Raw genomic sequence first — 23,676 nt, forward strand, 5'->3', positions numbered from 1 at the left:
AATCATTTGTGAATGACAAAATATCACTCCTGTGCCAAGGAACGTGAACGAACTGTCCTCCTGGAAGCTCCATCATTGGAAGATTTTTTACTGGCTCTTTATCCTTTTGTACAGCTTCAGACTTTTTTTGTGAATCTCGTTTCCTTTTATCCTTCTTCTTTGCCCATCTGCCTTCCCACTTTTCTAATGCTCCCCAAATTTGAGCGCTCTGTAATAGTTCTTTAAAGTGTGCCTTCATCTAGCCTGTAACTCCTTTTCAGATGTTTTGTTTTCCCAATTCCCAATTTCAATATCATGATGTCTGCCAGATCTCCCAGTCTCTGATGTATCTTGCCCACCTCTCTCGTGATTCTCGGACATAAGTATCTCAATTCTGCTTCCGTATAAGATTCTAACCTGTTCACCCCCATTGTTACCTCGACTAGTTCAGTTATTTCCTAACCCAATCTACCACGATCAAACTGCTCTTTACTCTTGGACACATTCTGTGGGGTGTTAAAACTATCTAATCACTCGTTCAACTGCTGTGCTGTCAATCCCTGTAATGTAATGTTACTCGCATTTGGTGATGGCACCTGTTGTACCACTACACTTGAGTGTTGCAGGGTCATAAGTGTAGGAAAGTACCATCTTGCCTGGCATGTTACCCCCATTTTTCACATGTATGTGTTTGTTTTTGCCTGTCTCACTGGGATCCTGCTAGCCAGGACCCCAGTGCTCATAGTTTGTGGCCTGAATGTGTATATCTTTGTAGTGACTAACTGTGTCACTGAGGCTCTGCTAACCAGAACCTCAATGCTTATGCTCTCTCTGCCTTTAAAACTGGCACTATAGGCTAGTGACCTTTTTTATAAATTCTAATTGGCACACTGGAACACCATTATAATTCCCTATTATATGGTACCTAGGTACCCAGGGAATGGGGGTTCCAGGAGATCCCATGGGCTGCAGCATTTCTTTTGCCACCCATAGGGAGCTCAGACAAATCTTACACAGGACTGCCACTGCAGCCTAAGTGAAATAACATGCCATTTTACACTGCACTTAAGTAACTTATAAGTTGTCTATATGTCTAGCCTTCACTTAGTGATGGTAAGGTGCAAAGTTACTAAGTGTGAGGGCACCCTGGCACTTGCCAAGGTGCCCCCACATAGTTCAGGGCAATTTCCCTGGACTTTGTGAGTGCGGGGACACCATTACACGTGTGCACTACAATAAGTCAATACCTATATGTAGCTTCACAATGGTAACTCCGAATATAGCCATGTAACATGTCTAAGATCATGGAATTGTCCCCCCATGCCAAATCTGGTATTGGGGTGCCAATCCCATGCATCACCGGGGCTCCACTGTGGTCCCCGGGTACTGCCAAACCAGCTCTCTGGGGTTTTCTCTGCAGCTACCGCTGATGCCAACCCACAGACAGGCTTCTGCCCTCCTGGGGTCTGGGCAGCCCAGTCCCAGGAAGGCAGAACATAGAATTTCCTCTGAGAGAGGGTGTTACACCTTCTCCCTTTGGAAATAGGTTTTAAAGACTGGGGAGGAGTAGCCTCCCCCAGCCTCTGGAAATGCTTTGAAGGGCACAGATGGTGCCCTTCTTGCATAAGCCAGTCTACACCAGTTCAGGGAACCCCCAGTCCCTGCTCTGGCGCAAAACTGGACAAAGGAAAGGGGAGTGACCAGTCCCCCGTCCATCACCTCCCCAGGGGTGGTGCCCAGAGCTCCTCCAGTGTGTCCCAGACCTCTGCCATCTTGAATCCAGAGGTGTGAGGGCACAATGGAGGCCTGTGAGTGACCAGTGCCAGCAGGTGACGTCAGAGACCCCTCCTGATAGGTGCTTACCTGACTAGGTGGCCAATACTCCTCTGAGGGCTATTTAGGGTCTCCCCTGTAGGCTTCTCTTCATAACGAATGCAAGAGCTCACCAGAGTTCCTCTGCATCTGCCTCTTCGACTTCTGCCAAGGATCGACTGCTGACTGCTCCAGAACGCCTGCAAAACTGCAACAAAGTACCAAGAATACTACCAGCGACATTGTAGCGCCTAATCCTGACGGCTTTCTCGACTGTTTCCTGGTGGTGCATGCTCTGGGGGCTGTCTGCCTTCACCCTGCACTGGAAGCCACAAAGAAATCTCCAGTGGGTAGATGGAATCTTTCCCCTGCTCCAGCAGGCACCAAACGTCAGCGTCATCGGTACTCTGGGACCCCTCCCATCCTGAGGAGTGTGGCCCCTGGAACACAGGTGGTGGACCCAAGTGACCCAGACTGTCCAGTGGTCCAACTGTCAAAATTTGGAGTAGGTAAGTCCTTGTCTCCCCTCTCCAGACAGTAATTCTGTGTACTGCATGAACTGCAGCTGCTAGGGCTTCTGTGCACTTTTGCAAGGAATCCTTCATGCACAGTCTAGCCCAGGTCCCCAGCACTCCGTCCTGCATTGCTCAACTCGCTGAGTTGACCACCGGCTTCGTGGGACCCTCTTTTGTAGTGTTGAGACGACTGCTGTGCTCAGTTTTCTTGAACCCGTGATCAAGTACTTCTGCGGGTGCTGCCTTCTTGTGCGTGGGCTCTCTGTGTGGCTGAGGGCCCCCTCTGTCTCCTCTTCCAGGTGGCGACCTCCTGGTCCTTCCTGGGCCTGGGCAGCACCCTTTTTCTCCAACCGTGACTCTTGCAGCTAGCAAGGCCTGCTTGCAGTCTTTTGCCAATGAAACAACTCTGCATCCTCCAGCACTCCGTGGACATCTTCTGCACAAAGGAGAAGTTCCTAGCACCTATCATTGTTGCAGAATCTTCAGCTTCTTCCATCCAAAGACAGCCTTTTTGCACCTTCATCCGGGGTTTATTGGGTTCCTGCCCCCCCGGACACTTTCACGACTCTTGGACTTGGCCCCCTTCCTTTGCAAGTCCACAGGTCCAGGAATCCGTCTTCAGTGCTTTGCAGTCTGTTGTGGACTTTGCAAAATCCTCTATCACAAGTTTATTGTGTTTCTGGGGAAGTAGTAGCACTTTACTCCTACTTTTCAGGGTCTTGGGGTGGGGTACCTTGGACACCCTTAGTGTTTTCTTACACTCCCAGCAACCCTCTACACACTACACTAGCCTAGGGGTCCACTCGTGGTTCGCATTCCACTTTCTTAGTATATGGTTTGTGTTGCCCCTAGGCCTATTGCATCCTATTGTACTCTACAGTGTTTGTACTACCTTCTGACTGTTTTACTTACCTGATTTTGGTTTGTGCATATATTTTGTGTATTTTACTTACCTCCTAAGGGAGTATATCCTCTGAGATATTTTTTGGCACATTGTCACTAAAATAAAGTACCTTTATTTTTAATAACTCTGAGTATTGTGTTTCTTATGATTTAGTACCTATATGATATAAGTGGTATAGTAGGAGCTTTGCATGTCTCCACGTTCAGCCTAAGCTGCTCTGCTATAGCTACCTCCATCAGCCTAAGCTGCTAGAACACTACTTATCTACTAATAAGGGATAACTGGACCTGGCACAAGGTGTAAGTACCATCAGGTACCCACTATAAGCCAGGCCAGCCTCCTACATCTAGGCAGGTTAGAGTTATTTTTTTTTCATTCTAACCTCCCTAACATAATTTTTTGGTGCAAAATCCCCTTCTTCCATACCGCCAGCCCCACCCGACTAACATCATTTTTTTTTTTTACGCTAGCCTACCCTTTGCACCGGCTTGCACCATTCCATAAATATGGTGCCTGGCTGGTGCACAGAAATGGTGCAAGTCGGTGCTAAACATTTTGGTGCAAAACTGCGTTAGTGCAGTTTTGCACCAAAAAGTATAATTCAGGGCCTTGGTTTATTAAAACACCTCTCCAGGATCATTCATGTAACCCCCTGGGAGGCATAGAGTGGCTCTTCCCAAGTGGCATAACAAGTGCCTTTTTAAGGGGGCGCACTGTTGTCCCATGGTGGCCCCCTAACATGGAAAAATGGTGGCCATTCCCTCTGCCCTTCTGCACACTGTGTGTTAAATAGGCAGAAGAGGTTGTCCAAGTCCTGTGTTTTTTTTACTTAAAGTTTTGCACCACAATGCCCAATTCCTTTTTGTGTTCTTTCATTATTTTCACCCGGGTGCCCCCTTCCCCTCTTCCCAAGTGGCATAACAAGTGCCTCTTGAGGGGCGCCTGGGTTGTACACAAAGCAGTTCACATCCCGGCCAGTCAGGTTGGCCCTTGCCACTGACACAGTTGTGTGCAGGCACAGAGCTGCAATCCTCTTTCTGTCACACTCTATGAGAACACTGTCTCTTCTCTCCTGCCCACAGTCAATTGAGTCACAGATTGCTCCACTGGGTGCCTCCTGCTTACCCCAGACACTGGCACAAGGAGCAGGGTTTTTGGATATTGTCTCTACCAGATAAGACGTTACTGAAGGTAAGTAAATTGTCCATCTGATACAGATATCTAGTTGCAGATTCCATATGTTAGAATAGATACCCACGGAATACTATCCCTGGAAGTGGTTCTGTAAACTATGAAGATAACAGAAAGTCCTGGAGGACCGAAAGGGCAAACTGCCTGTCCCTACAAACCTCGCCATCCATGCAGTAGTGTTTGGTAAATCTATGCAGAGATGTTCAAGTTGCCGCATGACAGATCTCAAGGACTGGAACTCCACGTGCAAAAGCAGTGGTCGCAGCTTTAGATATGGTAGAATGGGCATGCAAACCCTCAGAAGGTTGCTTCTTAACCAGTGCGTAGCTCATTTTAATGCAGAGAATTACCCATCTGGAGATGGTTCTCTTCTGTACTGCCTGACCCTTCTTCTCACCCATCTATCCCATAAAGAATTGATCATCCACCTGAAACTCTTTAATACAATCAAGGTAGAATGCCAATGCTCTTTTTGGATTCAGGCAGTGGAGTCTCTCCTCTTCCTTAGAAGGATGCAGGGTTGCATAAAAAGTAGGCAAGGTGATGGATTGGCCTACATGGAAGAGCGTAACTACTTTTAGCAGAAAGAAGGCCCTAGTGGAAGCACCACTTTGTCATGATAGATGGAAAGGCAGTATAACATGGATGAAAATGCCTCCAGCTCACTAACCAGGCTGGCGATTGTGATGGCCACAAGGAAGGCTGTTTTCAAAATGAGGAGCTGTAGAGGACAACTGTGGAGAGACTCAAAAGAAGTGCACATCAGAAAAGTCAAAACCTAATTGAAGTCCTATTGTGGCATAATGAATGGGGACAGAAAAAACATATGATTAACGCTGTTGTGTAGCCATTTTAGTTATAGATCCATGCACGTTAGTTTAACATACTAGGCCGCTGTGCAATTTAACCTAGATATATTTTATTCGGCTTCGCATTGTTATTTTTACAATAGGCAGTTTTACGTTCTTGTTGTATTTCTATCTATCTAACTGCTTTTGGTTAGCCCAGCACCGTATTCTCAAACAAGACATTCTTGATCACTCTGTGCTTCATTCAAGGCTACAGTTGGGTACATTGCCGGTGAACACGGTAGAAGTTTAGTCTCCAACATTCGTAAAAAATACACATCCTTACGCAGGGACATTTTCTCAGAACATCAGCTGTGTTATTATAAAAACACTTCCTAGTCCCATTACACGTTAAGAGGGAGATTCCAGCCAGGGAACCACGACTGTATGCTGATTGCTGAATGCTTTGCTGCAGATGCCAACATAGACTACAGGCCTTTGCTCAGGTATGAGGGTTGATGTCCTCCCGGGGAAACCTGAAAGGCAGAATTAGAGCTTAACATGTGTTCAGATTATGACTTAAATAGGAAATAGTCCATCTATCCTAGTGACACTATGATAGCGCTATTCTTATGCTTCACTCTCCTCGTCACCATTTTAATATTGTCATGTTGTGTCGTCCTGGTTATTGCAGCTCACGCTTTGCTATCTAAAATGCAGTCGTTTTATTAAACCAGTCATTGAAACTTATACTGCTTCCGTTTGTCATTTATATATGAAACTGGATTGTAAATCAGAGAACCGGATGCAACCTGAGTGATCACGACTTCCCTGAGAAGCCTAATATGTCATGCATTTGGCTGCCCAATCAGCACTATCCTCTGGTAGAGGGAACAAGGCACTGCTGGTTAGCCGGCGCAAAACCCGGATTTAGAGCGACAGGTGTCACCCACAGTGGGTCAGACCCAGTCTCCCACACCGTGGACGAGCTTGCTGCTCAAAATCCAGTAGTCTCATTAGAATAATGAGAGCCTACGCGGCAATGCCCTAAAATAATCTATTTACAATAGGAGATTTTAAAAAAGAATTTTGACCAGGAAACCATGTGGAAGCAGAGATTGCAGACAAATTACCTTTGAGAGAGCCCATAGCAGAATCCTGGTAGGGCAACAAAAGTATAAACAATAGAACTTCAGATAGAGTGGCAGAAAGAGGGTCAAAGGACTTGTCTGTGCACCATCCCACAAATTTCTTACAACAACAGGCATATACCATTTTGGTGGAGTGTAGGAGGCTGGCCTGGTTTGTAGTGGGTACTTTGGGCACTTACACCTTACACCAGGTCCAGTTATCCCTTGTTAGTGAATGTAGTAGTGTTCTAGCAGCTTAGGCTGATAGAGGTAGCTATAGCAGAGCTGCTTAGGCTGAACTAGGAGACATGCAAAGCTCATGCAATACCACTTATAGTACACAAGTAAAGACAATACTCAGTGTTACCAAAAATAAAGGTATTTATTTGGGTGACACAGTACCAAAAATATCTTAGAGACAATACTCCTTCTGGAGGTAAGTATTATGCACAATATATACACTACACACCAACATTAGACAAGTAAATAGTCACAGAACAATGCAAACAGTAGGAAATACTTTAGAATGCAATGGGAGAAAATAGGTCTAGGGGTAACACAAACCATCTACTAAAAAAGCGGACTGTGAATCACAAATCCCCCCTAGACAAGTGTAGTGTGTGCAGAATCGCTGGGAGAGTAAGAATACAGAAAAGGTAAGTAAATTACCCCACCCCAGAGCCCAGAAAAGCAGGAGTGAAGTACTGCAAGTTTCCTTAGGACACACTACACCTCGTTTTTGGGATTTGGCAGCAGGCAACCAAGTCTGCAAAGAAAAACTGCTGGATTATTGGACCTGAAGACCTGCAAAGGAAGGGGACCAAGTCCATAAGTCGAAAGAATTTCCAGGAAGGACAGGAGCCCCTGCCAACCCAGAAGAGGGTGCAAAAGAAGAGTCCACATTTAGTTGAAGACTGCAAAAATGCACTCTAGGAAGATGCCAGCGGGATCCTGCATGATGCACAAGATGTCCGACGGCGTGAAGATCGTTGCAGATGAGATTTCGTGTTGGAAGGCACCAACAAACCTTGGCTACGGCAAAAGTGTGTTTTTCATCAAAATGGCGCTGGATGGACCCAGGAGGGACCTGGTGGCCTCAACTCTGTGTGAGGAGGACGAGGGAGCTATCAGCACTTTAGAGAGCCCTCAGGATACCAGCCAGTACCCCCAGAAGCCACAGGATCCGGGTTCAAAGGAGGTGGAAAATGCAGTTGATGCAGCACAACAAAAGAAGGTCCCATGCCGCCAGAGAACAACTCAGCAAGTTGAGCATCGCAGGGTGGAGTGCTGGGGACCTGTGCCAGGGTGTGCACAAAGGAATTTTGCAAAGAGTGCACAGAGGCCTCAGGAGTCAAAGAAGACACCAAACACAGGTGTACCATAGTTCTCAGGGAAGGCAAGGCCTTACCTCCTCCAAATGGTGTCAGCAGGACCTCAGGACAGTCTATATCAATGATGTCCACCCTCTGTGTCCTTAGGAGCATGCTCATCGCTGTGACAGGAGTCCAAGGCTACCAGTCGTCGCCTTGGAAGGTGCCTGCTTGGAGCAGGGGAGTGACTCTGTCACTTCCCGAGAGATTTCTTCGGTCCTTCAGGTGCAGGATGAAGACAGGGAATTCCCAGAGCATGTACACCGTGGAAACTGTTGCTGTTGCTGACTTGGAACTGAGGTTGCTGAAGAAAAGTGTATCTTGTAGGCACTTTGTTGCAGTTACAGCGTTTCTTGGAGCAGGCTGCGGTTTAGCCGAGGTCAGAGGAAGCTGAAGTTGTTGCAGAGGTTTCCAAAGGGAAACTTACAAGCAGAATCTGAAGAGAACCAACAGGAGAGACCCTAAATAGCCCTGAGAAGGGGATTGGATACCTTATAAGGTATGGACCTATCAGGAGGGGTCTCTGACATCACATGCTGGCACAGGCCACTCAGAGCCCTCCAGAGTGCCCCACACCTTGCAAAGCTGATGGCTGAAGTCTGGGACACACTGGAGGAGCTCTGGGCACCACCCCTGGGGTGGTGATGGACAGGGGAGTGGTCACTCACCTCTCCTTTGTCCAGTTTTCCACCAGAGCAGGGAGAAGGGATCCCTGAGCCGATGTAGACTGGTTTATGCAAGGAGGGCATCATCTGTGCCCTTCAAAGCATTTCCAGAGGCTGCAGGAGGCTACCCCTCCCCAGCCTGTAACAACTATTTCCAAAGGGAGAGGGGGTAACACCCTGCTCTCAGAGGAAATGCTTTGTTCTGCCTTCCTGGGACTGGGCTGCCCAGTCCCCAGGGGGGCAGAACCCTGTCTGTGAGGTGGCAGCAGCTGTAGCTGCAGTGCAAGCCTCAGAGAGCTGGTTTTGCAGTACTGGGGGTCCATGGTGGAGCCCCCAGATGCATGGAATTGGCTCCCCAATACTAGATTTGGAATGGGGGGACAATTCCATGATCTTAGACAGGTTACATGGCCATATTCGGAGTTACCATTGTGAAGCTACATATAGCTATTAACCTATATGTAGTGCACGTGTGTAATGGCATCCCCGCACTCACAAATTCCGGGAAAATGGCCCTGAACTATGTGGGGCACCTTTGCTAGTGCAAGGGTGCTCTCACACTTAGTAATTTTGCACCAAACCTTCAGCAGGTGAAGGTTAGACATATAGGTGACTTATAAGTTACTTAAGTGCAGTGTAAATGGCTGTGAAATAGTGTGTGCACTATTTCATGCAGGCTGCAATGGCAGTCCTGTGTAAGGGTTCGTCTGAGCTCCCTATGGGTGGCAGAAGAAATGCTGCAGCTCACATGGATCTCCTGGAACCCCTATGCCCTGGGTACCTAGGTACCATATACTAGGGACTTATAAGGGGGGGTCTAGTATGCCAATTGAAAAGTGACGTCACTGGCCTACATTGACAAATTTAAAAGCAGAGAGAGCATAAGCACTGAGGTTCTGATTAGCAGAGCCTCAGTGACACAGTTAGGCACTACACAGGCATACACATTAGGTCACAAATTATGAGCACTGGGTTCCCGGCTAGCAGGATCCCAGTGAGACAGGCAAAACACACTGACATATAGGTTTTTATCTATGAGCACTGGGGTCCTGGCTAGCAGGATCCCAGTGACACAGTAAAAAACACACTGACACACACTCACAAACAGGCCAAAAGTGGGGGTAACCATGCTAGAAAGAGGCTACTTTCTCACATGGAGGGACGCCTGACTGCCATGATTACATTACAGACTTCGGGCAGAAGGTAAAAAAAAGTCAACTACCCCTGCTCTCCAAGCAAGAAGGCAGAGACTGGAAGGTAGGGATGGAGAACCCTCCCCTTCGGCTGTGACAGAAGATCCTCCAGAAGGGGCAGTCTGATTGGAGGATCAATGGGCATACTCAATAGCTCTGGATACCAGAGTCTTCATGCCCAGTCTGGAGTCACAAGGATTACTTGGGCCTGGTCGTTCTTGATCTTCTTGAGAACTCTGGGCAGAACTGGTATGGGCAGAAAGGCGTACAGGAGGCCTGAGTTCCACTCAAGATGGAAACTCCAATGTGCAATACTGCTGACAGCGCACATTCTGTGCGAGAGCAAACAGATCTAACCAAAGCCCTCCCCACTGCTGAAAGAGACCTTGCACCACCTCCAGATGGAGATGCCATTTGTGATTGACTAAGCATTGTCGACTGAGTTTGGACGCTCTGACGTTCAAAGAGCCAGATGTTGAACCACCAGGAAAATGCCCTGTTGCTCCAGCCACGTCCAGTGGTGTGGCGTCTCTGGACAAAGGGCCCATGACCTCTTCCTCCCCCTGCCCTGCTTGTTGCAGTACCACATGGCAGTGGTGTTGTCTGTGAACACCTGCACTATCTTCCCTTTGAAAGAGGGAAGAAATGTTTTCAGTACCAGTCTGATCTCAAGGAGCTTCAGCTGGGTGACGTGAAGTCTTGACTCCACCGGAGACCAGATGCCTCTGATCTCCGCCTCTCCAAGATGGCCGCCGCATCCTAGGAGTGAGGCACCAGTCACTACTAACAGATGGGTTGTCGAAGGGAGAGGGATCTGGCATCTGGACTAAGAAGGAGAGATTCCTCTGATTCTGCGCCCACTGGAACCTCAGATCCCACTGGCATGTATCACCAGCAGAACACAAGACGTCACGAGGCTCAGCACCCTCAGAGTCATTCTTACCGAAATCCAGGATAGAAGCTGAAACATCAGTATCATAGCCTGAATATTCTGGACTCGCCGCTCGGGAGGATAAGCCCAAAACTGCATCCAGAACAGCTCCGATAAAATGGAGCGTCTGAGAGGGAGTCAGGTGTGACTTTGGCATATTTATAGTGAACCCCAGCGAATGCAGGAAGTTTGCCAAAGTCTGGAGGTGGGAGACGACAGCCTGAGGCAAGCCTGCCTTAATCAGCCAGTCATTGAGCTAGGGGAAGACTGAAAGCCCTGATGTGCGGAGAAGAGCTGCGATCACCGCCATCACCTGGATTAACTCCTGAGTGGCGTCTGTGGGCAGGCAGGATGGGAATATGGAAGTAAGCGTCCTGCAAGTCTGCATTACCATCCAGTCTTCTGGGTCCAGGGCAGAAAGAACTTGAACCCGGGATGGGCATTTTCCTTCCTTCTTGAGAAGGAGATTGAGGGACCAAAGGTCTAGGATAGGGCCGAGGCCCTTGTCCTTTTTGAGCACCATAAAGTCATGGAAATAACAAGCACAACCTACTTCTGGCACAGGGACCCTCTCTATGGATCTCTTGGACAAGAGAGCAATAACCTCCTCGCAGAGAAGTGCCAAGTGACCCTCTGTCATCCGCTCATAGGATAGTGGCATGGATGGAGAGGTAGACTCGAAGGAGAGGGAATAGCCCCTTCGGATTATCCGCAATACCCACCTGCTGCCACTGGTCCCTGGTGGAGAAGAGTCAGACTAGAAAGGTTTGGAGGCAGCTGCAGGGGGGGGGGGGCAGGAGGAAAGGAGGGAAAGACTGCCCAAACCGCTAGCTCCCTGATAAGGGGGTGGTAGATCCACATCCCCGGCCACGCAGAGGCTGTGAAGCATGCGCGGCACAGTGAATTGACTGGAATGGATGTGGCAGGACACCCCATCCGTAGCCACAAAAGGGTCAAAAAGCAGACTGAGGGGAGCGAGAGGCAGCTGCGAGGCCAAAGGACCTGACCATAGCACGAGAATCTTTAAAGCGCTCAAGCGCCGACTCTGCTTTTAATCTAAATAAACAGATACCTTCAAAGGACATGCCCAAAAGGTTAGACTGAACACCCAGTGAAAAGCCAGACATCCTCAACCAGGCATGGCGCCTCAAGGGCACCACTGATGCAACCTCTCTGCCCAGTCAGTCGGTTGTGTTCGGTCCACTTCGGATTGTTAACTTTGCTGTGTCTCTCCTGTCAGCAACTGCTTGAGAGAGTACAGCCCGGTCCTCCTCCAGGACCTGTGGCAGCACTTGTGCAACTATATTTCCCAGGTTGTGGGACTAACGGACCAAAAGGCATGTGGTGTTAATGGACCGCAATGCCAGACTGGTGGAAGAAAAAACGTTGTTCCCAAAGTGGTCAAGCCTCTTGGATTCCCTATCCCAGGGTGAGGAAGAGAATGTGCCCTGGGATGCAGAGGCTTGGATAGCCAAGCTCTCAGGGGTGGGGAGTTACATCAGTAACGCTGGGTCCGTTGGAGCAGGCAATGGCAGCACTCAATTGTCCTGTTCAGAGGAGCTCCTGTGCTGGGTTTGGACAAGGTACCCAGCAGGACATCAGTAAGGACTTAATTAAAAGGCAAAAGGGGTTCAGAGGATGAAGCCCCAGGCTGAAGCATCTCTGTCAGGAGGTTAGTCCTGACTGCCACCAAAGGCAGCTAGAGGCACAGGACCTCAGCAGCTCTCTGTACCACCATTAAGTAGTACACTCCCTCCTCCATACCCACGGTAGGGGGAGAAAGCATACCAGTGTCTGGGGAATTATCCAGACCACTAGCTTCATCTAGGTCTGTATGCCAGTCCACAGGTAAGGCCCCTGTTGATGTCGGAATCCTGATGCCGATCAGGCTTTGTGTCAGAGTCAGCAATGTGGATGGGGTCTGCGCAGCCCAGGGGCACGGGTGGTGCCGGAACCGTCAGAACCAGTGTCAAGGAAGGTCGAGGTGGCATGACTGATGATGGTTCAGATTCAGGATGGATCCATGGGTGTCCCCGGAGCTGAGACCAAAGCTGGCAGCACAGAAACTGAGGGGGCCCCTTGCGACCCCAGTGGGTACGAAGGTCCTCCACCGGAGTCAAACTGCCCAAATATTAGGCGCATGGTCTCATAAAACTCTCTGAGTTGGGCAGGGGTCGCTTCGAGTCCTCGAAACTCAGAGAGGCGTGGAGCCGACCCAGATGCAGTCTCTGCAGAAGGAGGCCTAGAGCGATGACTCTTCCTTCCCCTCGTCTCATCGGCTGACAAATGGGATGAAGTTGAAGAACGTTTGTTCTTCTTCGACTTCTTCTTGTCTCTTGACTTACGGCATTGTCTTGAGGACTTGGAATAGGACTACGATGATGGGGACTCTGAGACCGATCCCGCGACCTTCCTTTTGACCGAGATCAGGCCTTACACTGAGCTGAGGGCTGGCCGCTCAGAGCTTTCAGATTCATGGCCTTGCACTCAGAGCATGACTTTTGGTAGTGGTCACGCTCCAGACACCAAAGGCACATGAGGTGCGTATCTGTCATAGACATCACCCAATGGCAGGATCCACAGGGCTTTAACCCGGTCTTAAGTGAAGACATTCTCAATGCACCCGGAGTGTAAATACTCAAAAATCTTTGAGAAGAAGTCAAAAAAGACCAGTCAAAAAGTGACTGAGAGGTAGCTCTTCATTTGGATCAGCGCTGGCTGGCGCGGAAAGAAAAGAACTGACATCAGCGCGCTGGGGTGGTTCCTATATAGGAACAGAGATGTCATATCCAGCATGGATGATGCCAACAACGGTTGTGGAGCCGATCTATGCTACCTAACGGCATGCAGGGGTACTGCTCGAGAAAAATCTCCAGATCCAGACTTATACCTGGGGGAAATTCCAAGATAAGGAATCTGCAACTAGATGTCTCTATCAGATCTCCACCTCTCCCAGATGGCCGCCCTAGCCCAGAAATGACGCATCTGTCACTACTGTGAAGGGAGGGGAAGGGAGAGGGATCTGTCTCTGACCCAATTGCGGTTTGTTAGCCACCACTGCAGATGTTGCAGATTTCCCTCTGAGAGCTGGACCATGTCAAAGAGATTCCCCTGATGCTGCGCCCACTGAAACTTCAGGTCCTACTGATGAGCCTGCATATGCCATCTAACATGATTCACCAACAGGATGCAGGGGGTCATGAGGCACAGCAGCCTCAGAGTCATTCTCACTGAAATCCAGGATAGATGCTGAAACATAGGTATCATAGCCTCAATATACTGGACTCGCCGTTTGGGAGGGTAAACCTGAAACTACACTGTATCCAGAACAGCTCCAATGAAAGGGTGCATTTAAGAAGAGTCAGGTGTGACTTTGGCATGTTTATAGAGAATCCCAGTGGATGCAGGAGGTCCGCCGTAGTCTCGAGGTGGGGGACAACAGGCTGGGGCAAGCTCGCCTTCAACAGCCAGTTGTCCAGGTAGGGGGGAATGAAACCCATGATCTGCACAGATGAGCTGTGGCCACTGCCACTGCTACTAAGGCCACAGGGGAGCACGGTGAACTGAAAGTACTTGCGGACCACCATGAACCCCAAGTAATGTCTATGGGCAGGCTGGATGGGAATCGGGAAATAAGCGCCCTGCAGGTCCAATGCTACCATCTAGTCTCTTGGGTCCAGGGCAGATAAAACCTGAGCTAGAGAGAATATTTTGAACTTCTCCTTCCTGAGGAAGAGATTGAGGGACCGAAGGTCTAGAATATAATGGAGGGTATTGTACTTCTTGCATACAAGGAAGTCACAGGAGTACCAAACACAACCATCTTCTGGCACGGGAACCCTCTATATGGCTTCCTTGGCCAAGAGAGACATAACTTCCTTCCAGAGAAGGGCCAAGTGATTGTCTGTCATTTGATCCAAGGATGGTGGCATGGATGGAGGGGTAGTTTGAAAGGGGAGGGAGTAGCCCCTTCGGACTATTTGCAAAACTCACATGTCTGACGTGATGGACTGCCAGGGGAGCAAGTGATGGCCGATCCTGCCTCAGACTGGTCCCTGGTGGGGAAGAGTCAGACTAGGAAGGTTTGGAGGCAGCTGCAGGGGTGGTGGACTGGCCAGACCGCTGGCCCCTGATCCACAAGGTTGGTGGATCCAACGTCCGCAGCCACGCAGAGGCTGGGCAACATATGCGGCTCTGTAGCTGGAGGGGAACAAAAGTAGTTAGGTGCCCCTTCTGTAGCCTCAAAAACGGCAAAAAGCGAACGGAGGGGGGTGAGGGGCCACTGCGAGGCCAAAATTACTTAGCCATAGCACAAGAATCCTTGAAGCGCTTGAGTGCCGAGTCTGTGCTTTCTCCAATTAGAAAGGTGCCATCAAAGGGCATGTCCATAAGATTGGCTTGGACATATCCCCGAAAAGCCAAACGTCCTCAACTAGGCGTAACACCTAAGGGTCACTGCTGATGCAATCGCCCTTCCTAGTGAGTCGGTTGTGCCCAGTCCACATCGGATCTTGAGCTTTGCTGCTTCTCTCCCATCAGAAACTGCTTGGGAGAGTACAGCCTGGGCCTCCTACAGCCTTGTGCAACTGTATCTCACAGGGTGTGGGAATAACAGCCCAAAATGCATGCAGTGTTCGCAGACCACAATACCAGGCTGGCGGAAGAAAACATATTCTTCCTAAGTGTGTAAAGCCCCTTGGATTCCCTATCTGGGGGTGCGGAAGGGAATGCACCCTGGGAACTGAAGACTTGGAAAACCAAGCTCTCAGGGGTGGGGTGTTGCGTAAAGAAACTTGGGTTGCCCAGAGCAGGGCAATGGTAGCGGGCAATTGTCCTGTTCAAAGGAGCCCCTGTGCTGGGTTTGAACCAGGTACCCAGCAGGACATCGGTAACGGCTTCATTAAAAGGAAATAGGGGTTTAGAGGATGAAGCCCCAGGATGAAGCACCTCTGTCTGGAGGCTGGTCCTGACTGCCATCTAAGGCATCTAGGGGCCCAAGACCTTGGCCGCTCTCTGCACCACCATTGAGTAGAACGCTTCCTCCTCTGTACCCATGGTAAGGGAAGAAAGCATGCCAGTGTCTGGGGAAGTATCCAGACCACTGTCTTCCCTCAAGTCCGTACGCCAGTCTATAGGATCTTAGAGCTGGTATTCTGAAGGGTCCAGCAACACATCCCATTCCTCACTGTACCCTTGCCGATATGAAACAGATGCAGGATCAGACACAGGAGGCATGGCTCCTGTTGGCGCCGGAGTAGTAAGACGCCCATTGGGCTCCATGTCGGAGTCACTAATGAGGATGGGGACAGCGCAGCCTAGGGGCATGGGTGGCGCCAGGCGCATCAGGGAAGGTCGAGATGGTACAATGGATGCTGTCCCGGATCCAAGCATGGATCTATGGGTGTTCCTTGGAGCCGAAGCCGTTGGTGCGGAACCCAAAAGGACCACTTCCAATTCTGCAGGGCCCAGAGCCACTCCAGTGGTGTCAAACTGCCCAAAATTAGGCGCATGGCCTCATGAACTTCTTTTAGATGGACAGTGGTCACTCCAGCTCCCGGAAACTCAGTGAGGCACAGAGTTGGCCCAGATGCAGGCTCCATAGATGGATGCCTAGAACGGTATGCTCCTGCTCCATCATCTCATCAGCTGACAGACAAGGTGAAGTCGAAGAATGTTTCACTTTCTTTGATATCTTCTTGTGCCTCGACATAACCGATCCTCCCGAGGACTTGGAGTGGGACGGCAATGATGGAGGACACTGCAACTGCTCCTGGGACCTTCCTCTCAACTGGGACCTTGATTTGAAACGAGTTGAGCATTGGGCTGCCATCAACTTCAGGGATTACCCCCTCAAAGCCTTCGGATGCATGGCCTGACACTCAGAGCACGACTTCAGGTCATGGTCGTGCTCCAAACACCAAAGGCACATGTGGTGCAGATCCATCACAGAAATTGCCTGATGAGAGGATCCACAGGGCTTGCACTCGGTCTTCATAGATGACATCCTCGACGCACCAGGAGTTAACAACTTGGAAAAACTTTTACAAAAAGTCAAAAAGGCCAGTCAAAAAATAACTGAGGGGTAACTCTCTTCGGATCAGCACTGGCTGGCACGGAAAGAAAAGTAGTGACCTCAGTGCACTGGTCCTGAGTATCAAGAAACTAATACAAAGTAGGATCCTTTATAGGACCTACTACGTCATATCCAGAGAGGGCTACACCAATGACAGATGCGGAGCCGATCGATGCCACCTAACGACACACATGGGTACTGCTCGAGAAAAATCTTGAGATCCAGTCTGACCCCTGGAGGAAACTCTAAGGTAAGAAATCTGCAACTAGATATCTCTACCAGATACAGTGACTCACAAGCCCTCATGTTCTTCATAAATGTTGTATATCAAAGCAATGAGACCCTGCAAAAACATGCATCTTGTACATTTCAATTTGCTGACTTGTAATTTTAGCCCCATAAAACAATTTCCCAGGATTAAAAATTAGAAAACAAATAAATCAAACTTGACAACTCTAATCCGTATACATTGGAATGTTTAATCTTTATTGATTTCATGAAACGTACTGTATATAACAAGTAGGTAAGCATAGCACAGTGCCCTGTATTTTTCTATGCATTACATTATTTGCTCTTCAGGATGCAGACACTTCGATTTTACACAATGCTAATCAATACAACGTTTTGCAAGTCCTGCCTTTAAAAATGTTTTAGAAGGAAATTGTGTAAAACTTTCCTTCCCCCCATATGCACTGTAGCAGGCATATTCAATATATTCTAATAGTGGAAAATATCTTGGAATTACAAATCAAAAGTACATGGGAGGTGCATCATCTCAATCATTAGATTAGAATGTATACCAGTCATCCCACATGCAGAAGCACAGCTGTTTCAGCAACAGGCAATTTAAGACAGACAGACAGACACATACACACAGGTCACCACTCAGTACTCCTAAGGGAATGGGTGTTTAACAGTCACATCCTGTCAAGTGGCTTACTTTACTTAATTCCTTTGTCAGGCATTTATACAAGATACTAAGTCACCCCTTGGAAGTAATAGCTGTAGATATATAGCTCACTCTACTAGAAAAAAAAATCAAAATAGAATGTCAGAGTCTGTAGCAAAGGGAAGACAAGTGGACAAGTATTCTGCTTCATAGCCAGCCCTCTCTACGGGGTCAATCATCTCATACTGATGTTGCCTGAAGATTTTCTCCTGCCCCTTCCTTATGCATAAAAATATGCACCGCAGAATGTCAAACGTCCTACAAAATTAGGAGTCTGACCCTCCTGAAGAAAGTATCAGATAAAATTCTTCAGGTGCACAATGTTTTAGCAAGATATCTTCAATGTTGCCATGGAGGATGTTCTGCAATTATGCTGTGCATTTTCAGATTGAAGATTGCCATTATTCATTATTACTGTGAACCTATTAGCATGTTTGTGGTAGCATAACTTTACACGATTTTATACACTTTTATTGAACTCAGGGACTAGATACACCCTCAACGGCTTTTAAATTATAGGAATTAAAGTCAACTTTGGGATGCTGGTCCTCAGTATCAAGAAACTAATACAAACACGTTTCTCGTCTTTCACAACTCACAATCAGGAATCTCTATGAAAAGGCTAACAAATGCCAGTCATAGCTCACAATAAGTCTAAAAGCAATGATCTGTAATGTCAAAGTAGGATCTAAAGAAATGATTTAAACAACTGCTATTATCGAAATATTTAACATGATACAGCTTCGAAATCTGCCAAAATATTCTACCTCAATTTTCAGTGCCTGTGGAGGCTTTTTTCCCTCTAAATCTCTTTCCTCAAACCTTTGCTCAGTTATTCAAATGGGGGCCAATCTGAGAGTTCAATATAGGTCTTTCTTGATTATAGACTTTATATTGTACTGTTCAACTCCTCTGAGTTGTCATCTTGATCCTTTATGGAAGAGCTGCATTGCGGGCAAACAGGTGCCTTGGATTCGACCTTCTGGAAATTGTAAATGTGCCCGCTAGCGCATTTGCGCCACTGATCTTGCCTCAGCAGGGTTGTGTCAAGTGTACATTTGTCATGTTGCACCGCAGCCACAATCTCTAGCACTGAGGGACGCTGTGCTTTGATTTCACTTTCATCTCTTAGGTAGAGACGTCGCAGCTTCAGCATCAATGGAGAGGCATCTGGCAGCGGGCCTCGTGCGTACAGACGCTCGGTCAAATGGGCAAGGCCGACTAGTGCATCGCTCTCTCGCAAAATATCTGATGTTCTAGTGGCATCTTCAATTAGTTTACTTAGAGGTTTAATTTTAGCGTTCACTTCCCTCTGGTAATTGGGAGGTAGCTGTGCTGCTGCTTCTTTAATACTGCCTATCTTCCATAAACTGTTCAGCTTCTGGGTGATGAGAATTATGCCACGTATGGTGATATGGGGGTTCATAAGTTCCTCAAGGACTGCATTTGTCCAAAAAGAGAACTGCAAAACGTTTTTATTGTCGTCAAGGAACTTTTCTAACTCATGGACCCATGACTGTATAATCTTCCTCTTCACAGTTTCAATGTCAGACAGCGTCTCCTTGATTTTTGCGCCATAGCGTAGGTTTTGGCGTATGGGGACTAGGCATTTGGGGCAGGTTTTTAACTTGACGACGTCATCGTTTTCCTGCTGATCAATCCACTGGGTGAAACCAGAGACTTCGAAAATATGCCGACAATCCCTCAGCTGGATAAAGCGAGACTCTGGGTCGGCTTCTTTCCCAAAAAATAATTCACTTACCTCGTCGTGGTTGCACTCCCTACATAGCTTGGGGCATGGTTCGCCACAGAAACCAATGCAGGGATGACCGCACGCGCGCAGTTTTTTACTGCAGGGCATGTCACAGGGTTCCCGGTCACAAGGTTCCCAACATAGCTTAGTGCAGGCGGCATGTGGGCATATCCACCCACAGGGTTTGGTGCAGGGAGTGCACGGTTCACTGCACTTACCTGAACATTTCATGTGGAAACATTTGTTCTCACAGACGCGAAGGCAACAGGCGCAACTTGTAGAGCATTTGCCTTCACACTGGTGAGAGCAAAAGAGAACGTGGTCACACTGTTTAGCGCAGGCAATGTGCTGTTCCCCTTGAGCACACTCGCTGCAACTGCCGGAACACATGTGGCCACATTCCAAAACGTCAGGACACTTTGCAAAGCAAGGTATCTTACTACCTGTACGTTCGGATTCCTTTTGTTTGTGGCACATGAGCGACCTACTGTGGCCGCACTCCAATTCTACCGTAACAATCGCTGGGCAGTCCCGGGTACAGGCGCCCCCACAAGTACGGACACATTTGTGACCACAGGAAAGCGTTTTCGCGCATGGTTCTTGACAAGCAAAGGTGCTGGGCTCTACAGAACAAGGAACGGTTTGAACATGTCCACACTTAGGGATTTCCTTTTCCACCAGCTCCTTGCAGCTTCCGCAGCGCTCGCAGCAGAGTTTCTTACACTTGTGCCCATTATCACATAGGATCTTTTCACAGGGTTTCATACATTTAAACTTTTTGTGCTCCGGATCATAAGGGTGGCAAACCAGTGTGCAAGCATGGCCGCATTCAAGGCGATATTCGCACGCTTCAAGGCACCCTCCTTCTGGAACGCTGGCAAAATCCTCTGCCTTTGATACATAGCAAATGTTCTTTGGGTGGTTTTCACAGACCAGCTTCAATTCCTTTCCTATTTGGCCGTTTGACTTGAGTACTTCAATGATATTTCGCCACAGTGGTACCGCGGAGAGCATCTGCATATTTCCGATGCAAAATAAACCTTTTTTGGCCCTTGACAATGCTACACAGACTCGGTTTGGGATCGACAGAAAGCCAACCCTTCCCTCAGGATTACTCCTCACTAGCGAAAGGATGATGATATCATTCTCTTCCCCTTGGTACTTGTCCACCACACACACTCTGACACCCTCAAACTGGTTCTTGGGCATCAAACTCTTCAAGCAGAACAGCTGCGCACTATAGGTGGTAAGCACAGTGATCTGTGAGGGCATGTACCCCTGGCATAAGAAGTAACGACAAAGGGCTTTGACAAAGGCTGCTTCGTGTGCATTCTGGTGGCTTTTCCCCTCTCCGATGTGTTCTTCTAGTTGATCATGCTCCACAAAGAACAGGCTCTCAGCAACTCCCTAGAAAAAACAAACAGACAGACTTTAAACATGGTGGTAATTTCGATGATGTAACACATTCAACTGAATGTAAACACGGGCCAAAAATACAAGAGACTGGGGTTTCACTTGGGCACTTTGACATCCATAGATCTGATTAAAAGGAAAGGCGCTAGCTGTTAGCTTTAAACAAACAGGTCAGATTACTTTATCTACTTTGCTGCTTTTTTGTGGTGCTGTCTGAGGGAATTTTACATTTTCATAAAGGAAACCTTCCTTCCAACTAAAAATACAATTACGGTACCTCTATATAAATATAATAACAAATGCACGTGTAAGTGGCACCACCCAAACAAAAGGGCTATTTATTCAAGATCTGCTCTAAGCATGTAACTGATGCACCGGCAAAAGCACATAAGTAGTCACTGGTGATGTTCCATAAGAAACTAAGGTAATCTTGGCATAATTTGTGTGAGTAGCATTTCTGTACACCAATGGTGACTCTTCAAAAGGGATATGTGGGCGGACCCAAACCAGAGGTACATCTAGACTGTCCTAGTTTCACTGTTTATTTTTTGTGGTTTTCAGTGATATTTTCCAGGCCCCCCAAAAAAGGACAAAAATCAGTTTTCAATGTTTCAAAACATGTTTGTTTACAGTGATTTTTATAAGGCATATATTTACTTTAAAGGGGAAGAAATGAGGGTATGTAGTGGCTTCCCATTGACAGTGTCAAATGGACTCAGGTTAGATTGTTTTAAGCGCACTCACATCTCATTACCCCTCTCACATTTTATTACCTCTCAAACTTACTCTGTCAGGACTCGGGTTTACACGACTATTAATGGATTAAAACATATGTGATATATTCAAATGTTTTAATAACCACATTTCTGGACACAGTTGATGGTCATTCACCTACCCCTTACTGAATATTATGACATAGTAGGGGTGGACAACCTTGCCTACAGCACAGTAGCTTGTGAAATGTTTAAAATCTCGAATTACACCTGATTAAGTTGTAGCCATGCGTTCTAAAACACCTGCAATTTAATGCTTTAAGCCTGCTTGCTACTTCTCCATTCGTTGTCTGACTACATTATGGTAGTGCTGCTTTTGTACAGACATTCATAGCTGCCAGGTGTCTTCATGGCAAATGCCTCACTTTACATCAGTCAGACGCTTTAACAGGCATCTCATTGTAGTCCGGAACCTTTGATGTTAACATTGTAACTGTGAGTTAAAGAACTTTAGCAGTCAAGTACAGTTCGGTAAAAAGTCAGGATTAGCTGAAAGTGTCACACTTAAAAACCTCATGAATTTGTTGGTGTGTGTAATGTCTTGTCATGTTTTGACCACTATCCCATGCACATGGTGACAGCCCTCTTTTAACAGGTACATGTCACTACTTCTTATCTTGAATGTTAAAAACCTAGGATGCTAAGCAGGTGGCCTGCTAAGAACCCTGACTTATTAGAAAAGGGGTGTGATGTATCAAAGGGTTTTGCCAAGTAAATGTCAGTGGGTCAATGTGATAGTACGTATTGTCCAAGATACTTATGATCCAGCTATTTTACCAATCAGAGTAAGAATTAAACACTGGCAAAAGATCAAATATGATTTTATTATTTCTAGATTCTCTGGTGCAGAAAATAATTATATCAGACATAAAACATGCTTCTAACTCCTGTACCTTCAAGTAGAGCACACAAAACTGGAGGAAACAAAAAAGAAGACACAATATTTTACTGGCATTCCTAAAAAAAAAAAAAAGAATATCTGCAGATCAGTCTTTCTTGCTGCTACCTTGTATAACAAAGTTACAAAATAATGGTCCCTTCAGAAAGAAATAAAAATGACTCACTTCCGCACTTTATCCTTTTTTTTCTTAAACCTTTATTTTTAGTTTTATTGTAAACAACACAGCAGTAAAAGTTAGGAAAGTAATTGTACGGTATAGCACGAATGGTTGGGGGGAATATAATGTTGTCCAATCAACAAGCCATAAACATTTTCTGAGTCCCCAAACTTATGACCTCCTGATTTTGCACATACAACTGTTAGGACCCAGTGACTTCCTGGGGGTTCACCATCCTCATCTTCTTCTGCCCCTACGCTCTCTCCATCATCAACACCCACACCATGCGAGGAGTCCATTGCAGCATCTGGATCTAAGAATATTTCACACAAATATTTCCACACAGTAAGATCATCCACTGCTTTATAGCCTTGCCTGATGAGCCTGATATGCGACTCCTCAGGTATGGACCATTCCAATACATCACTAAGTCGATGATTAAAATCAGATGTCCTCTGTCCTATCCATGTTATTGCGATTCCACATCTGGCCAGGACTAGAGTCAAGTGTAAAAATTAGTATGCCATCTTTCTACTCTTAGGATGTTTGACATTACCCAGCAGACAGCACTGTGGTGAGAGTTCAAGATGTAAACATACAGTCCTCTTTGTCTCCGCTACCACCTGGGTCCAGCAGCTCTGTACCTCCTGACAATACCAGGCTAAGTGTAAGAAATGCACCCCATCAGGACCGCATCTGGGACAAGTGTCTGACCGAGGGGAGAACATACGGTGCACGCCTTGGGGGTAAGGTAAGTACTGTGTAAAAAAGTGTAGTGAGCCAATTCAAATCAGGCATTACACGAAACTATGTGTAAAGCCACTGACTTGGGTCCAACCCCCTCATCAAGTGGAGTATCCAAATCAGTGTCCCAGGCTGACAGCGGCAGTGGGCCCACAGCATTGGAACACATGGCCTTACATAACAGCGAGATCAAATGACGCCTCCACTGAAAGTTACAAGCACCCCGAGAGTGTCTGTAGGTTGGAGAGCTGCAGGGTTAGAGGCCCAGGCTTCCCTAGCTATGTCTGCCAGTCCTAAATGATGTAGAAAATGTCAGACCACCACAAATGAAATAAAGGTCTTGCCTGGGTACAAATAACCAAATAGTTTGCACCCACCATCACACCACAGCTGAAAGGAAATATTCTCCATTATCCCTCAGACAGGTTTCAGAAT

The 23,676-nt window shown here is 47.3% G+C and overlaps 1 protein-coding gene across 3 annotated transcripts in view; it reads right to left on the reverse strand.

Annotated features, from left to right (window-relative positions):
- Positions 1-17,016: 17,016 nt before the first annotated feature.
- Positions 17,017-23,676, reverse strand: part of LOC138280126 (NFX1-type zinc finger-containing protein 1-like) — a 1,298,750-nt gene continuing 1,292,090 nt past the window's right edge. For all 3 annotated transcript variants that reach the window (XM_069219456.1, XM_069219457.1, XM_069219458.1), the window contains one exon: positions 17,017-20,660. In XM_069219456.1, coding sequence (XP_069075557.1) covers positions 18,390-20,660 — 2,271 coding nt within the window. In that variant the 3' untranslated portion in view covers positions 17,017-18,389. The remainder of the gene's footprint in view (positions 20,661-23,676) is intronic.

Source organism: Pleurodeles waltl, chromosome 2_2 (assembly GCF_031143425.1).
Source record: "Pleurodeles waltl isolate 20211129_DDA chromosome 2_2, aPleWal1.hap1.20221129, whole genome shotgun sequence".
Lineage (NCBI taxonomy): Eukaryota > Metazoa > Chordata > Amphibia > Caudata > Salamandridae > Pleurodeles > Pleurodeles waltl.